The sequence below is a fragment of the Lipotes vexillifer genome, unplaced genomic scaffold, assembly GCF_000442215.2.
Source record: "Lipotes vexillifer unplaced genomic scaffold, Lipotes_vexillifer_v1.1 scaffold456, whole genome shotgun sequence".
Taxonomy (NCBI): Eukaryota; Metazoa; Chordata; class Mammalia; order Artiodactyla; family Lipotidae; genus Lipotes; species Lipotes vexillifer.
Genome location: NW_006789438.1, coordinates 978,182 through 1,003,506, shown reverse-complemented (window position 1 = coordinate 1,003,506; position 25,325 = coordinate 978,182). Strand labels below are relative to the sequence as shown.

The window sequence follows — 25,325 nt, the reverse complement described above, 5'->3', positions numbered from 1 at the left end:
TGCTGATTCCTCTATGAATTTCAAAAGATGTATGTTTTATTTTCTCTATCATTTCTAGGTTTCTTTTTATTGTATGAGGGTTTTGAAATTATGTTGTTTGCCATGTTGCTGGAATCACAGCCCCGCTTTTCTATTTTTATGCCCTATTTCTGAAAATTGGTGCTAGATTTTCCTAGGAGACTTTTACATCTCTGCATTTTCCCCTTCAGACTTTATTTCAGTGGTCAAAAAAGAGTGCTACATTCCAAAGTATGTGTTTTGTATTCCAGCTGATTTGTGAAATTTGATAACACTGGTAAGATACTGCTTTTTATTTTGGAATAAGAGCAGCCTTTGTCTCCTGTTTTCTCCTCATGATGTTAAAGGTGCTTACTGAGGCAGAAATACAACAGAGCTCAATTGTCATATACAATTTTCCCTGAAAAGACCTTTGGTTCACTTCAGTGAGTGAATTCAGCTGCCAGATATTTATGTGAGCATCATTCTGAAGGGAAATAAAAACCCTAGACAAAGTTAGTTGAAAAACCTGAATGATCTTTAAAAAACAGCCTCTTGGAGAAGTATTTGGAAAAAAGAAGAGCATCATGAATGTCAGAGCTATAGGAACCCTTACTTGTTTTGCACCCACTCTTTGATTCTTGGTAGAGGAATTGAGCAACTGGGAGGAAAACACAACTGTCTGAAGACATTCTATGCAGGCATAGAACCATGAGTAAAATCTAAATTCTTTCATTTCCTTATTTTTATATTTTTTATTTCCTCCTGACATTTCCTAAACTGATATATTATCGCCCAGTTGTTCCATTGAGGAGTTTGGTGAATGAGACCATAAGCTTTCCTTCCCTCATATAGTATTTCATAAGATTACTTTTAAAAATCAACCTTTTAATCTTTTAAACCAGATCTTTAACTTTTATCTAATTCATAAACTTTACTGTGACAGACAGCCTCTAGGATGGCCTGAATCATCTTTGCCTCTTGGTGTTTACTTTCTTGTATAATCCTCACCCCTATATACTTGCTTCTAAATACTAATATAAGGCAAAAGAGATATGTTCCTCCTGTGATTGTCACATTACATAAGACTCTGCCTTGCTCTCCAGCTCACTCTGGAGACTTTTCTTGTGTGTGTGATGAAGTAAGCTGCCATCTTGGGAATGCCCACATGTCAAGGAACAGTAAGAAGCTACTAGAAGCTGAGAATGACCTCCAGCTAACAGCCAGAAAGAAGTCAGATACTCATTCCTTAGCCACAAGGAAATGAATTCTAAGAACCTGAGTTATCTTAGAAGTGGATTCTCCCTAGTCAAGTCTAAAGATGAGGGTACAGCTTTGCTAACACCTTGATTGCAGCTTTGTGTGGCCCTGACCCAAAGACCCACTGAACCATGCCTGAACTCCTGACCCACAGAAATGTAAGATAATGTATCTACATTGTTCTTAGCTCCTAAGTTTGTATTACGTTTTTAATGCAAAAATAGATAACTCATACACTTACCATAAAATCTGCTATTCTGATACATTAAAATGCAACCTCATCAATGAATTTTTGGTATACCGTTAATGGACAAAATTGAAACTGAAATATACCAGCAGGTGCTTGTCAGCAGGCCAGGGAAATATAATCAACAATATCCTTTTCTGACTGACCAAAAAAGATTTGAAGTTTTGCGTAAATTAATTTTGTATAATTCATAAGCATTCATTGAATTAATTCAATAAAAATTTAGTCATCAAGATGCTCTATCAGCACAATTCCAAGTATTTGGCTTGACAAAAATATAAGGGCCTAATCTCATGAATCTCTTTAGTGTAAGAAGCGATATTTTCAAAAATCACTTTTCTTTTGTACTTATTTACTTCCCTGACTACACAAAGGGCCCCCTCTTCAGAACTTTCTCCCTCTCCTCTATATTTCTACTTAATAACATTGAGTAGAATAATGGTAATAATATTGAGTAGAGTAAATAATAACATCATATAATTGTAATAGTAGTAGTAATAATAAGTTTACAATATTTTACATAATTTTTACTCCTGTCATTTATGCATTATCTCATTTAACATATTTATTGTATCCTATGTGTAAGGATGGGGTGTTAAAATGAACAAGAGATCATCCTACTTATGCACATTGCTTTATTACTTAATCATCCCTTCACAATAATTATGTGAACTATTGAACTATTCCTTTTATAGAAAAATAAATTTGACTGCTCTCTGTAACTTGAATCTTATTGCCCCAATTGAAAACCCTACATCTTTATTTCTGTCCATTAAAGTGGTCTTTACTGACGCTCCTCCAAAACACCAAACCTATTTTTGCATAGTACTTGGCACTATCTGGATTATATCATGTATTTATTTCTTTACTGTATCTTCCTTACAGGAGGTTATACCTCATTTTGCCTTGTTCATTGCTATATTCTCAGAGCCTACAAGCATCCTTAGCACATAGTAGATAAATAAATAAATATACATGTATATAAACATTGTAAAGTAAATATTTCTTGAACAAATACATTGTCTTATTAGAGAAAAAGGATCATGCAGCAAAATGAAAAGAAACAAAGTCCTTCAGTTTTTACTTTTTTACTTGAAGATGTCTCTTTTTTCCTCAAGATGTAAATTTAATATTGCTAGGAAAATGGCAATAAGAGACATAGAGTAGCTAGTAAGGTATATGACATTTAACTCGGTGTTTTAAAAAAACTTTCAAAAAGACTTTCTTTTTAAAAGCAGTTTTAGGTTCACAGAAAAATGGAGCAAAAAGTCAGAGATTTCCCGTATACTCTCTGCCCCCACTCACACACAGCCTCACCTGTTATCAACATCCCCACCAGAGTGTACATTTGTTACAATTGATGAACCCTCCTTAACACATCATAATCACCCAAAGTCTGTAGTTTACATTCGTGTTCACCCTTGCTGTTGTACAATCTCTGAGTTAACACAAATTTATGATATGTATCCATCATTATAGTATCATTCAGAGTAGTTTCACTGCCCTAAAAATCCTCCTAACCCGTGGCAACCCCTGATCTTTTTACTGTCCTCATAGTTTTGCCTTTTCCAGAATGTCATATAGTTGGAATCATACAATATGTTGCCTTTCCAACTGGCTTCTTTCACTTGGCAACTCGGTCACTTCTAAAGCTGAAAAAATTGGTATGATTTAAAAACAAACCATGAAACTCTGAACCCTGTGAAGTTATCAAGAAATAAGAAAAACAGGAAGCTTTAGTCCTATCTTTTCCCCAAGTGACTCGCTTCCTCTAAAAGTCCTCTCTCTGGGAGAGTGAGATTCAAAAATTAGATCTAGGTCCAGATTAGAGTAAGGTCCAGAATTTTTAGGGTGCTTTGTTATTGAAGCTACCATTTGGAGCAAACAGCTTTGTCCCACCAATTACATATGCTGTGGGCAGGCAAGGCTGCTGAATCCATGTGCACCTCCCTCTAGGTCAGGGTAGAAGGCGGGGGCTTGTTTCCTTCCCTGTTTTCCCAAGAAGCAAGAGCAGTGGGCAAGAGGAGGCACTGACTGCTTCTCCCAAACCTCTTTCCTTAATCTGGGGGTTACACAGAGCCACACAGCTTGTGTGTCCACTAAGTCTCAAGTGAAAGGGAGATGGGAATCCCGAATGAGACAAGTGGCTCTTAGACTGCCACTAGAGAAGAAGCTTATGACTGATTTCTGAATTCTGCTTTCAGCTCACCTTGTTGCCCTAGCTCTGCCTCTGAAAGAGCAATCAGTCAGCAACATCTCTCTCTTCCATGCCCCGAGCTCCATGTATACTGTTATCTGCCAGGCCTCAGAGGGAGCCTTCTGTGGTTGGGTGACGAGGCACCCTTTGGGTTCTTTGAGTGATGTACTGTCTTGTGAGTCTTAAAACATTTGTTTTCAAAGTCAGTGTGGCACAGCTTGCTAAATACTAAGCCGATCATATTATGGAGGCCCAGCTGCCAAGATATCACAAGCTATCTCTGGGGGTTAATAAAATCAATACCTTATTAGTTATAAATTGAATTCCATGGTTAATAATGATTTTTAATCAGTAGCATGCCATAATTATGAGATATACACATGTAATACAGAATAAGAGTCGGGGTGAAGAAAGTAAAATGAAAATAGGAATAGCATCTCGCTGAGCAGAGAGGGATTATAAAATGCAGCTCTATTTACAATAGCCAGGACATGGAAGCAACCTAAGTGTCCATCATCGGATGAATGGCTAAAGAAGATGTGGCACATATATACAATGGAATGTTACTCAGCCATAAACAGAAACGTAATTGAGTTATTTGTAATGAGGTGGATGGACCTAGAGTCTGTCATACAGAGTGCAGTAAGTCAGAAAGAGAAAAACAAATACCGTATGCTAACACATATATATGGAATCTAAAAAACAAACAAACAAAAAGGTCATGAAAAACCTAGGGACAAGATGGGAATAAAGATGTAGACCTACTAGAGAATGGACTTGAGGACACAGGGAGGGGGAAGGGTAAGCTGGGACGAAGTGAGAGAGTGGCATGGACATATATACACTACCAAGCTAGTGGGAAGCAGCCACACAGCACAGGGAGATCAGCTCGGTGCTTTGTGACCACCTAGAGGGGTGGGATAGGGAGGGTGGGAGGGAGGGAGACACAAGAGGGAAGAAATATGGGAACATATGTATAACCGATTCACTCTGTTATAAAGCAGAAACTAACACACCATTGTAAAGCAATTATACCCCAATAAAGATGTTAAAAAAAAAAAAATGCAGTGCTTAAGAGTCGGCGCTTCATCTCAGCCTGCCTGGATTCTAATCCACACTACAGCTGACTAACTCATTGACCTTGGGTACTGTTGCCTTATACATGTAACTGGGCTAATGATAAAACTGCCATATTGGGTTCTTATAAGGATTAAATTAGTTGGTATATATAAGTGCTTGGCTAAATTCTTGGCTTATAGAAAAGCTTTGATAAATGTTAGCTATCATTATGACTATTGAGTCAATCTGTCATTAGATATAGATATCTCAAATCCTAATAGTACAAGGTTAGAAAGCTAATTCAGCAAATGAATTATTCTTTTAGTTCTTTAATTAAAATTATTAAAAATTCCTGTTTCCATAAGTGACAACATCAGTGGTGGTAATTATAACAGTGATATAAAATGTATGATCCTTTCCATGCCCTTGGTTTCCTATCTCAGCAATAGTTGAGAATATAGAGAATGAAAAGACCTTTCCATCCATTTTAAAGTCTGCCTCAATTTTAACATCTGTGATATGGGAAAAACAGTAGTTATCTCTCAGTTTCTGTGAGCATGAAATGTGTTAATATATGCAGAGTATGTAGAGGAGTACTTGTTTTCTGCTTAGCTTATATTAGTATTATTATTTCTTTAAATGTTAATTAGTTGTTATTTTCTTAAATGTCTGCCAGACTGTAAATAATAGGAGTTGGAATGCAATCAGTTAGAGACTCTGCCATCTGATTAGAGTACTCCAGAGTTACTGAAATAGAGGTTTGTATATTTCTGATGGCTGTGTGGACTAGAGGTGGGGTTGACTTTCTGTTAAGGAGGCGGTAAGACAAGCCTGGCCAGGTTTTTACCAGCAGTGAAACCACACTGTGTAACACTGAGGTCAGATTTTTTGAGATTCCTCAGACTCATAATCAGAGAAGATTTGCATAGAAACGTTTGAATAGTAATAACATTTCTGGCACATTTTAAGTTAAGGTTGGTGCATTTAAAAAAAAAAAAAATATATATATATATATATATATATATATAGTGTGTATGTATTAATATATTTTTTATCCCCCAGGAAACTCAGAAAATTAAAACATTTTTCTTCTATAAGTATCACTTTAAAATTAAAACTTTCTCTGATAGAAGAGCCAGTATTTTAATTAATCCAGTAGCACTTACTAAATTTACACCTATGTGTGGAATTTCTTTTGAACCATAGTGTAAGATGTGCTTTCTGTTAATTTGGTTTTTTTAATAGGGATGTTTTTTGTTGTTGTAAATATGTGATTTTTCTTGACAAAACTGCTTCTCATTTGTCCGAAATGGAAAAAAATATTAAAAACCGTTTTGTTTTTCTCTGTAACAGGTAAGGCCAATTACAAGAGCTATTATGAGGAATGGTTTTACTCTGAAATAAATTACAGTTACATATAAAGGCTGCTTGGCTGTTTCTCTAATTAAGGAGTGTAAAGCTAGAACTTCTGAGTAAAACATGGCATGAGAATCACAGTGTCTGGACTGCGCTCTCCCAAGTTTTCCATTAGAGACTGCCAAAAAAGGATACAGAAACACAAAAGCAAACACCACCACTGGAAACTAATGAAAAAGATTTTCATTATTTGAAGATTTGTAGGATAGGATTAAGAAACGCAAGCCTGGAACAGACACTTGGCCTTATTAACTGAAACCAGCCTAATGGCACCGAAATTACAGAGGAGACTTGGGCTAACCTGGCCCACGGTCTATCCTTAATTGGGGTTGCAGTGGCCACACACTCTAGGAAACTAAGCATCTGCTAACCCTTCTCAACAGGCGCAGTCTTTTGAGTGGGCCTGAGTCATGCCCTCCTTCCTCTGCCCTTCCCCATCTGTGCCTCTCTCTCTAAATCCAAACAGAAACAGAAATACCCGGTAAATGAGCATGGCAATAATTTGTTGCATTCCAAACACCGAAATTTGGATAAACGTAGTGTTGTGGGTAGGAGTAGATACTAGTAGCACCTGAGACTCTTGCATACTGAGAAGAGTGTTTTCTTCTCATTTCCACATGTTATGGAAAATAAGTCCAATTTTTAAGAAAAGACCAGGATGTCTAAAAAAAATAGTAATAATTATTATTTCTAAAAGACTAGGAAGAAGTTATAAAGCAGGGGTAATTTAAATACTACTGGTAGAGATTTAAATTGGTTTAGAAAGTAGTTTGGCATTATCTACTAAAGTTGAAAACAAGCATTCCCTGTGAATCAGCAGTTTTTCTCTTAGGTACATACTTGATAGAAACGTATGGACAGTTGTATTACAAGATATACACATGAATACCTATTTTAGCTTTATTTGTAATAATTAAGACTAGAAACAGCCCAAATATCCATCATTAGTAGAAAGCATAAATAAGTTTTGTTGTATTCATAGGGTAATATATAACAGTGAAAAAATAAACTACATATATATGGAAATCAGGGATGGATTTCACACCCATAGTATTACATGAAAGAAGCCAGACACAATAGATTACTCATTATATATTTGCATTTATGTAAAGTTTGAAAAGGACAGAACTCAAATATAATGTTGAAGGATATATCCTTTGGTGATAAAACTGAAGAAAAGTGGGAAAATAGTACCATAAATGACAGGATTATAATTACCTTGGGGGAGAGGGGTGCAGAGGGCATCATGATTGAGAGAAAGGATAAAAGGGGGGCATCTGGTGTTTCATGACTTAGGTAGTAGTTATAAAGGTGTTTGTCTTATAATAATTGTTATGCTTCTGTTTGTTGCACTTTTTATTTTGTAATAAATCATGTTTCATAAGCATATATAAAGCATATCTGCTTTCCTTTGCTCTAATTCCATATTCACACTAACATCCTTTGGCTTATTTTTCTATGTTTCTATCTGTCTTTGTCCTGAGAAAGATAACATTCCAAAATGTGAAAGGTGTCATTTGGATCATTAGAAAACAAGAAAAATTCCAACAGGAATTAATGCATTGCATACATTTTTTACCTTGTTTTCTTGTGATAATAGCTAACTTTTTCTTAAGTCTTGTAAAGTGAGTCAGATTACATTGAGAATGCTCTGTACGCATTATCTCATTTAGTCATAACAACAATCTTACAGTGTTGATAATATTATCTTCACTTCAAAGCTACAGAAATTGAGGCTGAGCAATGAAGTTAAATTACATGTCTAAGAACACAGTTAATTAAAACCCAACTCTGTCTGATCCAGAGCTCAATACCTTCACTGTGTCATACTGCGTTTTACTACCTCAAAGATATGGTTAACAGAGAATCAGCAATCACTTGCAGATTAGTGACAAGATCTAATTTTGCAGTGGCCTGAGAAAGGACTGTGGTAAATTCACCTAGATAATATGACCCTTGATGGCTTCTGATACCCATTAATCAGGTTTCCTCTGGCTATGCCCTGACGTTCTTCAACTCTGTAACTCATATCTCTAGTACTGCACATGTAAGATAGCAATGTAGCTAAACATTTGCAGGCCTATCACTCCATATGTATGCTAAAATCTCTGAAAATATTCAGTGTCTACTTATTTTTATCCCTGGAGTTTAGCACAGAACCTCACACACATTAGGTGTTCATTAGGTGTTCTTGTTAGATTGAGAAGAATAAATGCTAGAAAAAATATGCATCTCACAAACAAGCAGTTACTGCCATAATTTTATTTGAAGAATACCCTAAAAGGCATTCTCATGCAAATAGGCAGACTTCTATTGCAGTTTTGCAAATGGTCTAAAATCTTTGCAAACCCGAGCCTTAACTTGGGTATTCTCAAGATATTCTTTAGGAAGACAAGCTTTTCTGAAAGTCTCTGCGCTTCATGGTTTACAATGCCTTAATTAAGTGGTCTTCGAAGCTGTTGAAAGATTAGGTACCTGATGGATGATCTGCATCCCAGTTTCTCTGAGAAAAGCTAGTTTTATTCTGTCTTCTGGGAACAATAAACATGAAAAACCTGGTATAAAATGGAATGCATTCCACATTGTAACTGGAGAACATTTCACTGTTCCAGATGAGTCTTGATTTCATGTTTGAATAACCGTTATTATATCAAAAAAAGAGGTGGTTCTTTTGTTGTCTAGATAATAAATTTCCCGTCAATTCTGCTTTTAGGCAACAGATTTGAACGTGGGTTAATCAACATCTTGGTTAATGTTTGCCAAATATGTGTTAAAATAAAATGTAATATTCTTAACCTTAAAATTATGTAGAACCTATATTATGTTCTTTTTACGTAATTCAGAAGAGATTTCCAAATCTTGCCATGCTTCTTTATTACCATTTTGAAAACTACTTTTCTTTTTTCCTGATAAACTGGTAAAACTCATTATTCATAATTTAGAATGATAAAATAATTAGATAGTAAATTAGAATGCTAGTTAATAGAATTTGTGAACATGTTTACACAGACAGAGACAAAACCTGTGAATAATACCGAAGGTCACTTATCATAAAACGATGTAGGTTTTTTGGTTTTTGGTTTTTAAATAGGCAGTTGCTTCTCTGGGAGAGTTTAACATTTATTTTGCTTAATCTTAGAGTAACAGATAACAGTACCTATCAGGGTTCTACTTTCAGTCCATACTACTCTTAAAATAGGGAAAGCACATAAAATATTTTAAAACTATCTTATCTTCTCATAGTTTTCCTACCAGCCAGTCATGTGATTTCTCGGTCTTCTCATTGAAGGATTTTACCTTCACCTGGGATTAAATATGTTATTATTAATTTAAGATTCAGGTGATACTTAATACTGGGCTGGTATTAAGAGGGTGGTACACTTTAAGAAAAAGAAAATGCAGAGGAAAAATTTTATATAATCTTATTTTAGCTCAATCTTTGTTTACATTACCATGGAGATGCCTGGAGGCAGTGGGTCATAGTATAAAACAAAGGGAAAGCCATGGCTATTGCAGTTCTGCTACAATTTTGTGATCATTCGTCTTATTTGATTATAATTTGATTTGTGTTAATGTTGGAGGGGAGAGGATGAGAAATGACCACATGATATTTTAATGGCCTTAAATTTTTGAGGTTATTCCTACCTGGATACACATAACTATGGATTATTCCCTTCTTTCCTTTCCCTTCTTTCCCTCCCTCCTTCTTCCCATAAATATCTATTAATGCTTTACTATGTGTCTGGCCCTGGGTTAGATGTTTGAAATACTCTGTGAACAAAACAGTAAAAATTTATCACCTTTGTAAAATTTATATTCCAATAGAATAAGGTAGACAGTAAACAAAAGATAATTAATAAGTAAATTATTTAGTGTTATATAACATGTTGGAATTTAACCGTTGCTAAGGCAAATAGATTAGGAAAAGTAGGATCAAGAATGGAATATCGTGGAAAGAAGCTGTAGGGTCTTGAAGAGAGGAGTTACATAATGTTTAAAATGCGGAGGATCACTCAAGTGTCTTAACTGTCATGTTGAGAATAGACTTTAGAGGAGCAAAGATAGAAGCTAGGAGATGAGTCAGACTATTATAATAATGTAGTCAATATGTGATATATCTTAGAAAAGAGTAGTAATGAAGGTGTTAGAAAATGGTCAGATTCTATATATATTTTGAAGAATTTTCTGATGATCTGAATTATTAGATGGGTGAAAAGAGAGGAAATAAAGATGACTCGAGATTTTTGATCTGAGCAATTTAAAGGATAGATTTGCAACCAATCAGAATAAAGAGGGTTTTGGGAAACATCTGCTTGGATAAAATAAGGAATTCCATTTTGGACAGTCAACTCTGAGATGTCCATTAGACATCCAAGTGAAGAAATCAGGAAGGCAGTTGGATACACAAGCCTATGAATATTAATTATGTAGTCAGCGTATAGATTCTTATTTAAAACCATGAGACTGAATGAAATCACAAGGAAGGGAATGCAGATAAAGAAGGCAAGAGAATCAATGACTGGTCCTTTAACAAATCAGAGGAAGAAAGAAATAAAAGCTGAGAATAAGGAACCATTTAAGTAGGAAAAAATCCAAATAAATGAGATGTCTTGGGAGTGCAAAGGAAAAAAATGTATTCGAGGTGGAGTGAGTGATTCAACTACTGAAAGGTAAAGAAGAGGATAGAAAATTGATTAATGGGATACATCAATAGTATGTCATTGGTGACGCTGGCCAAAGAAACCTCTGGAGTGGTGGAGGCAAAAGCACTCTAAAGTCTGAAGTTAATTGTGTCTTCTCTGGCCATAAATCCTCAGTGTCTCCATCCTCTAGGACCTGTAAATGGCCTTTTGGCCAGTTAGCCTTCTATTACTGCTCAAGCCCCAGACCTAGTAATGTGCACGTATATATACTTCCTTGTCTTTTGCAATATAGTTGTCAAGACCACCATCAAATAGGTGAGAGTTCTAGTTTCACTATTGTCGTTTCCATGACATCTGGGATGTCACTTAACCTCTTTGGCTTCTGGTACTCATATCAATATCTACCTTAAAGAATTATGAGAATAAAGCACTTGGCACACTGCCTGGCACCATAGTAAGTGATCAGTTAGTGATAGCTATTATTATCATCATTATTCTGCAACTACAAGGCCTTGATGACTCTGCTGGAGTTGTTAGTCACTTTATAGTAACCAATAAAATAATCCTGGGAATCTCAAAATTTTTTCATTCATTGAAGAAAAGGCTATGCAAACCTTCTTGTCCTTGAACGTGGGAGTCTCTAATACCCCCAAATTCACACACATGAACCTATTCTTTCTAAAAAGACAGCTCCTGAGCAGCCTAACCTGTCCCTATAGGATGACAGTCACTCAGATATCTTTTTTGTTGCTTCACCTGGATGACTTCTTGGCCACCAGGTTACTCTCGTGCTCACTTTTTTTACCTCGAGCTGCATGTATGTCCCAAGTAAGCTCCTCCAAAGAAGTTGGAGATGACTTTGTCTGAAATTATCAGATAGCTCTCCAAATGTTAAGACATTTTTGGATCTCAAGAATGCCTGTATGGGGAAAAATGGAATAGAGAGTTGGTACAGATATTTAAATCGTTTGATGGGAAATGTGGAGAAAGAAGGATAATGTACATAATAGTTAAGAACATGGAGTGGGAGTCAAACTTGAATTCAAGTAATGCGGAACCGTTTCCTGGCAAAGTGCCAGCTCCCGAAAAAGACCATCATGAAAATCAGTTGATCATAAAAACTAATTTTATTAAAGTTATAGCAAATAAGGATACCACCTGGGTAGTCTTAGTAGTGTTTTAAAAAGATGAAGTTAGGGAAGAGTTTTCAGAGGGTTCTAGGACCTGGACTGGGGGATTTTAAGGTAAATCTTGCAAGGGAGGAAGTTGGTTGAAAATTGGTCGGAGTATGGGAAAAACAGCTGGGGTAGGTGGACGGAGCAAGGGGAGGACCTTAAAGAAGTCTTAATAAGCATGCAATTAGTCTTAATAAGTAGGCTGTTTTAGTTGGATCACAGTCTTATATTCTGGGAGCAAGTATTTCTTGGAACAAGCCGCCCAGGAATTGTTTGGTTTGGCATTGTTGAACATAGGTTTAGGAAAATAATGTCTTATCTATTATTTCATGTAGGAAATTATGTTAATTTCGATTCTCAATGCTTATGTTGTTTAAACCTTGTTGTCTTTATCTTCAAAATGAAAGTTTGAATATTAAAATATGTAAAAAATTTATGTCTGGGCCTGATTTTGAGCAAATATTCAATGTATGTTGGCAGTTATTTTTACAGGGTCTTATTGAATAAAACATGCGCATTTTGATGCTAACGTCAGAGAATCCATGTTCTGGTGTCAGACTGCCTAATTTCAAATCCTAGAACGTCACTTGCTAGCTTGTCTCGTACTGTAGATTGCAAACTTTTAAAATGATCTTTTCTTATCTCACAATTGGAATGTAAAAGACACATTTTTATATTGGATTGCCAATATTCAAACGGAAGTGACTGAAAGCAAAATGTGTGTGCTTATCTAACCCACGCTATTAACAACCCTTGCTTTATTTGCAGAATGACATGAATTACATAGCATCCAGTGGACTTCTATTCAAAGATGGCAAAAAGCGGATTGATTACATCCTGGTTTATAGAAAGTCAAATATACAGTATGACAAAAGAAACACATTTGAAAAGAACCTCAGAGCAGAAGGCTTGATGTTAGAAAAGGAGGTATGTACTTTAATAGTATTAGCTATGTGGTATAATATGCTGGAAGAGATATGATCGTTTATGTTTTAGTATAAAAGTGTATAACACGTGGCTTTTTAAAATGTATAGCAATTATCTCCCAAATGTAAAAGAAATGCATATGTATAGTACTATTTTAAAATATATTCCTTTTTTACTCTACATGTTTCCATAAATTTAAATATTTTTCAAAGGGCATAACTATTTTTACAATTTTAAAAATTAAAGGAATGATTCTATATAAAGTACAAAACTCTATGAAAAGAAAGACAAAATGTTGAAAGAAAAGAGTTTGCCAAACTGTTAATGTCTAGGTTTTAATATTTTTTGGTTTTAAATTTTTATTTTGTATTGGAGTACAGTTGATTAACAATGTTATTGATAGTTTCAGGTGTACAGCAAAGTGATTAAGTGATTCAGTTAAACATATACATGTATCTATTCTTTTGTGCATGTATCCTTTGAACCATGTTTTTCTCTGGATATATGCCCAGGAGTGGGATTGCTGGATCATATGGTAACTCTATTTTTATTGTTTTAAGGAACCTCCATACTGTTCTCTATACTGGCTCTACCAATTTGCATTCCCACCAACAGTGTTGGAGGGTTCCCGTTTCACCATACCCTATCCAACATTTATATTATTTTTAGATTTTTTGATGATGGCCATTCTGACCGGTGTGAGGTGATATCTCGTAGTTTTGATTTGTGTTCCTCTAATACTTAGCAATGATGAGCATCTTTTCATATGCCTCTTGACCATCTGCATATCTTCTCTGTAGAAATGTCTATTTAGGTCTTCTGCCGATTTTTTGCTTGGGTTGTTCCTTTTTTGGATATTGAGCTGCACAAGCTGTTTGTAAATTTTGGAAACTAATCCCTTGTCAGTAACATTGTTTGCAAATATTTTCTCCCATTCTGTGGGTTGTCTTTTCATTTTATTTATGGGTTCCTTTGCTCTGCAAAACTTTTGAGTTTACTTAGGTCCCATTTGTTTATTTTTGTTTTTATTTCCATTACTCTAAGAAACAGATCAAAAAAAGATATTGCTGCAATTTATGTCAAAGGGTGTTCTGCCTGTTTTCTTCTAAGAGTTTTATAGTGTCCAGCCTTACATTTAGGTTTTTAATCCATTTTGAGTTTATTTTTGTGTGCGGTGTTAAAGAATTTTCTAATTTCATATTTTACATGTAGCTGTCCAGTTTTCCCAGCACTATTTATTGGAGATACTGTCTTTCCTCCATTGTACAGTCTTGCCCCCTTTGTCATAGATTAATTGACCATAGGTGCATGGGTTTATTTCTGGGCTTTCTATTCTGTTTTGTTGATCTATATTTCTGTTTTTGTGCCAGTATCATACTGTTTTGATGATTCTAGCTTTGTAGTATAGTCTTATGTCAAGGAACCTGATTCCTCCAGCTCCATTTTTCTTTCTCAACATTGCTTTGTCTATTCGGGGTCATTTGTATCTCCACACAAATTTTAAGATTTTGTTCTAGTTCTGTGAAAAATGCCATTGGTAATTTGATAGGGATTGCATTGAATCTGTAGATTGCCTTGGGTAGTATAGTCATTTTGACAATATTGATTCTTCCAATCCAAGAGTATGGTATATCTTTCCATCTGTTTGTTTCATCTTCAGTTTGAACTATTTCTTCTTAATCCTGTTTCTTATATGCTTTTAAAAAAGACTTTATTTTTTAGAGCAGTTTAAGGATCATAGTAAAATTGAGAGGAAGGTACAGAGATTTCCCATATACCACATTAACCCACACATGACCCTTTATCATTATGTAAAGCCCTTCTTTATCCCTCATAACTTTCCTTTCTTCAAATGTTTTTTTTAGTGTTCTTTAAAGAAAGCTATTTTTGTTACAATAAAAGTAACAATGCTCACTGGGCAAAAAAATGAAAAATAGAAAGGAAATAACACATAACCCTCACTCTTATTATCCAAAAATAACCACTCGTGCTATTTTAAACATTCTAGGGTTTTTTTTAAAAAAATGTATTTATCATATTACAGAAAGAAAAACAATGTAAAAAATCAGAAGTATAACAATGTACAAAATAAAAAGTCAAAGTGCACATCTACCATCTCTCAAATCATACCCTTTTCTCCTTTGGTAGCCTTGCTAATAATATTTTGAATTATACTGTTGTGTCCCTCAATATATTTTCTATGTATATACAAACACATATAAATTTTTTACATAAAATTAGTCATGATATACTTACTATTCTGCTATTCAATTCTGTTGTTTAACAATGTATTATGGATATGTTAAATTGCAGTGTATTTAGATCCAACTCATATTTTTTACTCAGGTGCATAGTATTACAATTCGGTGATTTAGCCAACTATTCCCTTACTGAGAGAAAAAAATTAAATTAAGGATTTGAGGGACCCCTAAATTACTACTGATTGGATTTAACTACTTTACCAATAAGTGGATTGACAAGGTCAAAAGCTTTGTTGATTTATTTGCTTAAATATCTGGATAATTTGCTAATAAGCTTTATCAATGGAATAAAGTGGTCACCCATATTTTTATATGATATTGGAAACCACCCCTACTTTTTTGTTCCCACGGGACATGTCTTGTGATTAGTTATCTGAGGAACATCCATAGGAAGTACTGAACTATAACTCAAGGTGGCCCTAGCAAAACTAATCCATTTGTATTTATTAAAACTCTTTTACTATGTATAAAATAACAACCATACACTGCCTTACCTCTTTATGAGGTGAGGATTTATTCACACACTGCCTAGTGTTACAGAATTGGGCAAGTGGAATTCTGATCTCAGTGTCTACTGACTCCTTTAGTTGTGTTTCCTCTGGGAATTTTAACCCAGAATATCCATATCACTAGTGATTAATTCAATTAGGAAGTATTTATTGAAAAAATCTTACAAACTCAAGTCTTGTGATAGGTTTTTATTAATTTAATTTCCTTGTGATTTTCAAAATCTCCATATAAACAGAATCAATCAAGTGACTGATTGTCATCTGTTCCCAGAGCAGTTTATACCTGCTTGCTATTATAATGCTGGTAGTTATTTTGCTCATGTATTTATAATTATTTCTTAATTCAGCAAGTAATTTTGACAGATTCCATGAAGATGTTGGAGATCAGGTGAGTTAAGCAGACCACACTCCTGCCTTCACTGAACATACAGTCTGTGGAGGAGTCAGTCATGAAAATTGTTTACTTGTAAAAGAGATATAACTTGGCTCACAGTCTCCACCTAGTTTTCTTGGTGGAAAGTCCAGATTCTCTTGTGTGTGTTCCTCTCCCTCGCTCCTCCAAGTTTTCCCAAGAATAATACTGGATGTTATTCATCCAAAAGGGGTTTTGTTTTGCTTTTAAGGGAAATCCATTCATTCTTGAGCTCCCACTCTTCAGTTACTGCCAAAAGATTCCCATTTTTCTTAAAAAAAGCATCATGTCCCATTTTTTTTTCTATTTTTTCTAGAAAAAATGTACACATGTGTACCTTTGTTCCTGGACAAATGGCTTTTCATTCTAGGTTCCATAATTACAGCTCTTTTAAGTTCACATTCACATGATTAGGATTTGGTCCCCACAGTTCAATAAAGTGCCAGGACAGCTGGCCAGAAAGAGTATTCAACCTCAGCTGCACATTTCATTGGAATGACCATCCCCACAAAATGTAGCCATCGTGTTCATACAAGTTACCAGGCTCTACTTCCCCTTTCCTTCTATTTACCTCCTCATAGAGATAAATGACTTATTTTTATGACAATGGGAAGGGTTAAGGCTACCCCAATTCTGCAGAATAGATGATATTAGTTTTGTGGCAGAGTTGAGGAATTTGTATATCTTCCCTCCAGAAAGGCCCAAAAAGCCATATGAAATTTGATCCAAAAATCTCTAAGGAACTCTGCCAACCCAAGCAAAGGAGAGTGCTGCAAATTTTTTTTATAAAGTCTTGTTATACTCTTTCCACTTGACTAGTACTTGCATATCTAAGAGGATATTTAGGTGGCTTTGCAAAATAAAGCTATTCTAATCCAAGGTGATTTTCAATCTCCACTTATTAATATAAAGTTTAAAATCCTTCCTTACAATACCCTTTATAAATTCAAATCATGTTAAGTGACCTAAAAGAGAAGCAAATGGTGCTAGAATGGCTTATGAGGAGGTCAGTAATCTAATCTTGAGGATGAGGGAAGACAAGAAGGAAAGGGAGAAGTAAAATCAGAGAAATAAACTTTGAACTGAGATTTGGAAAATGAAATAGTTAAAGTAGGTGGATAAAAGGGATAGATGTTTTCATCTATCTGGTTTTCAATACTGAAATCTGGTTTTCAATACGGGCTGCACATTAGAATCCCCTGGGGATCTTTTAAAACCTTGATGCCAGACTCCACCATAGCGTGGATCAACTGAATATCACTATGGTGGTGGGAGGAGGAACACTGGTATTTTTAATACCAGAAATAAAAAGTACTAAATGAGTTTGGAAAGAATGGTTAGGGTTAAGTAATTCCATTTTGTAGTTTAAGACTTTTGATGATTTTCTTAGAAAAAATGGGAAGCTGCTGAATAATTTAAGCAGGCAGTATCATGACCATATTTGTTTTCAAAAATGAAACTTTAGATTCCTGAAAAGAGTATAGATTTAAAAGCAAGACTGGATATGCACAGAGATCATGGGTGGCATTAGAAATGGAGAGAAATGAATAGATCTGATAGATATTTAAGTTAAAATATAGATATTTGGTGGTGGTTTGGATATGGTAGAAAGAGAAAAGATTTCAAGGATAACTTGGGCTTGTGACTTGAGCAATTTCTTTAATCATTCAAGGAACATTAATGAAGTACCGATTATATGCTTCATTCTGGGGACATATACAAACCAAGATAAAAATGGGCCACGTTCTCATGGGAGGAAAGAAACCATAAATATACAAGAAAATGAAATAGTAAGGAATATTACCAGTAATTAAAACAGAATAGTATTATATAGAGAGTGTGACTAAGTAGCTATGTTAGCATGTGTGATGTGAAAGAAAGTAATCTGAATGAAAAGGAGTCCATCATGTGGAAGATAAGGGAACAGAAAACTATTTGCAGAAGGAATATCCCGTATAAAATTGCTGGCCATCAGAAGAAAGCTAATTTGGGGAGAAAGTGGAATGGGATTTTGGGACTGAAGATCATAAGCTTGTAATTGAGGTACCATTGAGAAGTAGAAGTAAAAATGTTTGAAGTTTGTGTCTAGAGCCCAAATGAGGAGTCTAAACTGAAGGTAAATGCTTTAGCCCTTATAATATAGATGGTAATATAAGCTGTGTATTAGTACGAAATCACTGGAGAGAATGGAAGAAAAAAAAAAAGAGCCTAGGAGTGAGCCTGTAAAAAGTAGGAAAGGAAAATAGACATTTAAAGGAGTTGGATGTAGGTGGAAGAAGAAGCGATGAGGAGTCGCAGGGAAGATTGGTTTTCAGGGTAAAATACGCTAAGAAGTCAAGTAAGACAAGAAAGAGGCCCAATTAGTTGGAGAATGTGGAGATCTTTGGTGAAATCAGTGAGAATCATTTCTCTGAGGAGATGGACTTGGAAGTTAGACTGTCATGAATTGAAGAGTGACTAGATAATGGAAAAATAGAGGCTGCAGCAAATATCATCAACCAACTTGCTCATCTGTGAATGGGAGGATGAAGAGCAAAAGCCAGAGAGGGAAATGAGGTCTCATGAGGTTTCACTTCTTTCTTCCTGTTTTCATTTTTTCTTATATGAGATGTTTAAATGATGATGGGGAAGATCCAGGAAAGAAGGCTGAATGGAGAGAGGCAGGAAGAGAAGGGAAGAGAAGGAAAGGGAAGAAACGGAAGAGAAAGATCGAGGAAACAGAAGACAGATGAGATAAAAAATTAAAAAGCTTTTGGGGAAGGATGAAGGGGGAGGTCCAGTAGAGAGTTAGAATATCAAGTGTAATATCAAGGAAAATTAAGATTTCTAAATTGTATTTTAAAGTTAACTTTCTACAGTTGTTTTAGTTGCCAAAGATATTTTTACTTATGTTCCTAATTCTAAGAGTAATGACATTGATTTTTTAAATGGTTGAGTTAATTAGGACTAAATTAATTATCACAGTGTTAATGTGTAAAATCAACCTGCTATGACAAACACAGTTTAAGTGAACAAAACTTGTTTATATAATAAGCATGCTGGGACTTCCGTGGTGGCACAGTGGTTAAGAATCCACCTGCCAATTCAGGGGACACAGGTTCGAGCCCTGGTCCGGAAAGATCCTGCATGCCATGGAGCAACTAAGCCCATGTGCCACAACTACTGAGCCTGTGCTCTACAGCCCATGAGCCACAACTACTGAGCCCACGTGCCACAACTACTGAAGCCTGCATGCCTAGAGCCCATGCTCTGCAACAAGCAGCCACCACAATGAGAAGCCTGCGCACTGCAACAAAGAGTAGCCCTTGCTCACCACAGCTAGAGAAAGCCTGTGCGCAGCAACAAAGGCACAGTGCAGCCAAAAATAAATAAATAATTAATTAATTTAATTTAATTAAATAAGCATGCTAACATTATGTCATGAAAAAGTATTGTCTTAAAATTTCCACAAGATTGTTCGACACTGTTTATATTGACTTTCTATTGCTGCTTAACAAATCACCACACATTCATCAGCTTAAAATAAAACCCATTTGTTAGCACATGGTTCTGCAGATCAGAAGTTTGGGCATGGCATGGCTGAGCTCTCAGCTCTGTTTCTCACAAGACTTAAATCATTGTGTTGGATGGGCTTGCATTCATACCTGGAACTCAGGATACTCTTTCAAGCTTATGTGGTTGTGGTAGGATTCAGTTCCTTGTGGTTGTAGGACTGAGTTGCCCATCTCCTTGCTAGCTATCAGCCAGGTGCCTCTCTCAGCTCCTAGAGGCCATTCTCATTTCTTGCCACATGCCCCTCACCATTTTTCACAAGGGAGACTCTCCCTTGTGTCCCTCTGCTCTTTTGAATCTCTCTTGCCAGGAAAAGCCCAGTCCTTTTTAGGGACTTATCTGCAGTGGAAGACAATATCTCTTTTTTAAAAGCAAATGTGCCTTATAATAGAACTTAATCATGGGAGTGAATATGCCATAATATTCACAGATCCTGGAGATTGTACAAGACAAGGACAGTAGGGCATGAGGATCTTAGAGGACTTCTTAGAAGTCTGACACTATTAAAAAAAATCAATATCATGTATCGCCCTTTTAAGCAAACATAGAAAGATACTTAACTCCATGATTACAAGATAGAACCTAGATATATTTTTAGTTTAAACCTTATGTTAAGTGATGACTAACTGGTATCTAAATACTTGTAGCTATCTGAACTATCAAATCCAGCGTTCTGCATTATCATAAACATTTATTTCTTCTTAAAGTTTCTACTATTATAGGCTGTGGGCTTTGTTTGCAACTCAATTTTTTTTGTTTGTTTTTTGGGGTTTTTTTTTGTTTTTCTTTGTGGTATGCGGGCCTCTCACTGTTGTGGCCTCTCCCGCTGCAGAGCACAGGCTCTGGACACGCAGGCTCAACAGCCATGGCTCACGGGCCCAGCCGCTCCGCTGCATGTGGGATCTTCCCAGACCGGGGCACAAACCTGTGTCCCCTGCATTGGCAGGCGGACTCCCAACCACTGCGCCACCAGGGAAGCCCACAACTTAAGTTTAATAACTATTAAATTGAAAATATTTAGGGCTTGTGGCAGGGGGAAAGGGAAAATGAAATTGTGAAAATGTCAGCACATATTGGATTTGTTAGCTGAAAAATGGGAGTATTCCCTAGGGAACAAGTTCCCATTTTTAAAATTTGTATTCCCCAGAGTTAAGCACTGAGCCTGACACAGAGTGCATCTCAAATCTTCATTAAATTGTATGTTGATGTGGACAGTTTCTAAATAATCACATCATCAGCAGATAATGATCCATATTTGAAGACTGTATAAATGAATAGGTAGATGATCTGTAACTGTCAGGATAGGTGCTTTGTTATCCAAGTGTATTTCCAGATTATGTCAGCATTTTGTCTTTATCTTAGACTTAATACCGTGAGCTACCATTTTCTTTTTTTTCTTTTTTCAGCTCTCTGCCACCAACTTGTAGAGCAACTGTGTAAAAACACATTTTAAAATTTCCTTTTCTCTCAAGAATGAATCTTCTACCTCTTGGGAATTTTGGATGGAATAATTAAATAATAATGTGAACTGTGAAGGCGGTGGATGCTTTGTTCCCTTGGAAAAGCCTGCCTGCATCAGAGCTAAACAGAATTGTGCCAGATTGGGAGCTTCTGATTCCAAGGGAGAAAGTAATTTTTCTCCCTGCCAACACCAGCCCTTCTCCAACCTCCTGCTCAGTAGCTGCAAGAAAATAAAACTACTTTTGTTTTTTGTTTTTTTGGTTTTTAAGTAGAGGTACAACAAAAGAGAAATTAAGTTGAGGAAATTATAAGAGAAGACAATTTATGTTGCTTGGAAAAGATATATATATATTTTTAAAGTTAAGACATACAAAATTAGAAATGTTCTAGCTGTATGTGCACTCAGCTTGACGTTTCATTCATCAGTGGTAGAATTAATGAAGTAACATCCTTCTAAAGTATCTCCTTTATTTGAGTGTAATAGATTTTTTCACATCTTAAGGGTTGACAGGAATGAATTAATAATCAGTGATAAGCCAGCTATTCATGATGCTAATTTGAATCCTGACATAGGACCTCTTCCAGACTAATTCTGGTTTATTTGCTTTCTTGTCTTCGCCATCTCTTGCTTAGGTACACGTTACATAGAATGTGTACTCAAAGTAAGTTAACTCATTCATTCATTCATCCACTCAACAAATGCTTGGTGACTACTATGTGCCTGGCATAGGTGCTCAGTAGACATAAATGAACAAAGTGAAAATCCCTTCTCTCATGGCATTTACATAAATAGACTCATTCATTAGAAGATAATAAGTACTATAGGAAAAAATAGAGCAAGGTTAAGAATGATGGGGTGAGGGCAGGAAAGTCATAGTAAGTGACCAAATGATGGAAGTAGAGTGAATGAGAGGGAGATTAGTAGGAGAGTGGGTTCACAAGATATTGAAGGTGAAATTATAAAAGGCTGTGTAGGTCATTGGAAAAACTTTGGTTTTCACTCTGATTGAAATGGGGTTCTGAGAAGTTATATGATTTGAGTCACGTTATAAAGAATAACTCTGGCCATTGTGCTACACATAGACTACTGGGGGCAAGAATGTGAGCAAAAGTTATATACAGTATTTCCTCAAGCATAGCTAAAGTGTGCAAACTTAGTCTGAATTCAAAGGCCTTTAGATATTTAACACCTAATAAGACTTCTGTCATTGTTAATTTTTTTTATCATTCTTTATCTTTAATTTAAAACAAACATATTTGAAGTAGGAAAGTCCTTTGGAAATTGCACAGGAAGCACCTTTTGCTGTTTTCCCCTGGTGATTTGAAAAATACCTAGTACCTCAATAAACTATAAAGAAAAAGTAACACATTGTCTAAAATTTTGGAAATTCTGTTTACTTTATTTACCTTCTCGGATATTTTAGCAAGTACGTGAATATTAAAATGTCTCACAGGTCCTCTAGTGAGAAACCCTTAAATGGTCTTGACCTTGGAATGATCCCCCCTTTTTTCATAATACCTCAGGGAACAAACACTTCCAAATGCTAGTCTGTGAAAGTGCCTGTCCAGTGTCAATGGTGATCAGCCTGCTGTCTACAGCTGAGTATTAATCCAATGATTGTCCCGTGGCTCTCTAATAATACTGTTTTAAAATGTAGGTACTACAGATTTGAAATATGTTCTGGCAAATTCATGAAATTAGCCATATCTAAAACATAGCTTTTTGAATATATGAATATAAAATTGTACAGTTTAATTTTTAAATATATAATTTTAAATGAGACTGAAAAATTTCTTCTTCAAAATTACTTTTGAGCTTTTAAGATTGTTATGTTTCTTGAGATGTTCCGTCTAGTTGAAATTTAAAGGAAAAATGTTAACCAAGTGGAGTCCAGCTGTAACCTGACGTGTTGTGCCTAAATGGAAGCAAAGAGCAGTTCTTCCTTGACGTAATTCAGCTTCTCTAATCATTTGAGGAATAAGCTCTGTGGAATTCAGTGCTACAGTGGCCACAAACTTCTTTCCTGTTCTGTGGGCCTCAGATATTGTAGGAATTTCAGAAAATAACTGTCTAGGCTTTTTTTTTTAAAGTATAATATGAACATTAATGATATATAATGACAAAATGGTCAATTATTTAGTTACTTATTTTAGACTACTGGACTAAATCTAGGAATCTTGATGATTATCTGGTTCAGAAAGGCATCTGATTCTCTGTTAGTGGTATGAGAAAAATATTCAGAAGGATGGAATCCAATTCTGGGAATTCTTAAGAATTAGACCAGAGTACTCAATTTTGTTAAAAGCTCCTTAGATAATTCTGATGCACACTTGATTTTGCTTAAAAACCTCTTGTGTAGATCGAAGACACAAAGTCTTATGATCTCTTGCAGGAAACAGTATACTAACCTGTGAAGGTTCGAGTAAGTGTGCAAATTTGACAGCTCTGTAAGGCTATGGACTTGTAGGATTTATACTCGGTTTATCCCCAGGATTTTCACAGGACCTCGCTTTAACTACAGGAGTAATTACTCAATAAAATGTGCTAGAAGAATAAGTGAATGAATAACTGGTAGCAACTGTCAGTGTTGTTTTTACCACTACCACCACTTCCACCCACCCCGCCACCCCAGAGCAGAAATGAGAGGATCATGAGAAGGTGTCAAACAAGAATAACTTCATATTCCTAATTGGCTCGTGATTGTTCTGATTAGGGATTCTGGATCTTGATAATGATCAAAGGAAGAAAATGCACTAACTCACATGGATGATTATTTCTTGCATTCAATGGCATTATTACATTTTGATTAAGGTATTTCTGTATTAAGAAACTTTATTTGTATAAATTCCTTTTAAATGGGTGATAATGATTCATGTGTAGACAAGGGGAAAATGTCCTTCCCTCTCAGATCAAATTGTGGCATGATATTATCAGTTCTGATTCTAAGCGGTGTCTGTTCTGCTGTCCTTTGCAGCCAGCTGTTGCAAACCCTGATATCATGTTTATTAAAATTCATATTCCATGGGACACGCTGTGCAAGTATGCAGAGAGGCTGAATATCAGGATGCCCTTCAGGTACTTTCAAATTTTATTTCATTCCATCTCAATGTATATTAAGATGAGCCTGTTTTTTGCAAAACTTGAGAACAATAAATGTAATTCTTTCTACAGAAGAAATGCTTTTTCTTCCAAAGTTTAGCTTATCTTGGACATTTATCTTTCCTTCTAATTTGCTTGCTTAATGTCGTAAGTGTTCTGGTTCCCAGCTATATCATTTCTAGCTGGACTTGACTAGACGGGAGTGGGGGTGGGGAGAGTGGGGATGGAGGGAGAGTGCTACTATAGTTGCTTTTGGAGGGTGGGGGGGTGGGGAATAGTTGTTTTCAAATTTTAACTTATAATTCCCAAGATCAATTTCACTTCTTATTTAATATAGGTAGATGGAACTCTTATTTTTGTGCAAGTCAGGAAATGTAAGTGTGTAGCATCCTTATGTATACAAATACAGTGTTCTTTCTCTGTATAGCAGTTAGCAAGAATCATTCCTCAGGTGGAATTCAACCAGATGGTTTCTTAGCTCTGTCCTCAATGCCAAAGGATAAATGGTAATAAAAGTCCTTCTCAGTTAAAAGATTTTTCAGTCCTTCCTATAGGCAAGCAAAAATTGAATAGATGTGTTTCTCCATATTGTGTGTTTTGTGTTATATGCAGAATCTATCACTTTCCTTCGTGATCTCTCACAATAAAATTCAAGTGTTTCTACTATGTGCAAAGTTTTAACTCACATTGAAGATATGAACATTTACACTTTTTTGGAGCTCAGTATGCTTTATCAACTGCTAAGAAGGCTTAAAAAGGTTTAGCGTAACAAGATACCAAGTAAAAGGACCTCTAGATAATGAATATGAATGAACAGTAAGAGTGCAATTCAAAACTATGGAGAAATTTCTCAGACCTGGTGGCATGGAAGAGGCCAACTCTGTAAGAGTGCTGACAGCCTCAGGTCTCATGACAAGCCTCTACAGTATTCAAGATGAAATATGGGATGTTGATCACTGTCTTTTTAATCATCTGAAACACCTCAGGCTTTGGAAGATGCAACCACAGTCATTGCCCACAAAACAGAAATTGATTAAGTGTTGGCAACTACAGAGGAATCTTACTGTGACAATATTAGAATTAGATACCTAAATTGACTCCCATTCCTG

General features: G+C 35.7%; 1 protein-coding gene across 2 annotated transcripts in view; it reads left to right on the top strand.

Moving 5' to 3' along the window:
- Positions 1 to 25,325, top strand: part of ANO3 (anoctamin 3) — a 194,255-nt gene that overhangs the window by 54,476 nt on the left and 114,454 nt on the right. For both annotated transcript variants that reach the window (XM_007462609.1, XM_007462608.1), the window contains 2 exons: positions 12,763 to 12,921; positions 24,092 to 24,192. In XM_007462609.1, coding sequence (XP_007462671.1) covers positions 12,769 to 12,921; positions 24,092 to 24,192 — 254 coding nt within the window. In that variant the 5' untranslated portion in view covers positions 12,763 to 12,768. The remainder of the gene's footprint in view (positions 1 to 12,762; positions 12,922 to 24,091; positions 24,193 to 25,325) is intronic.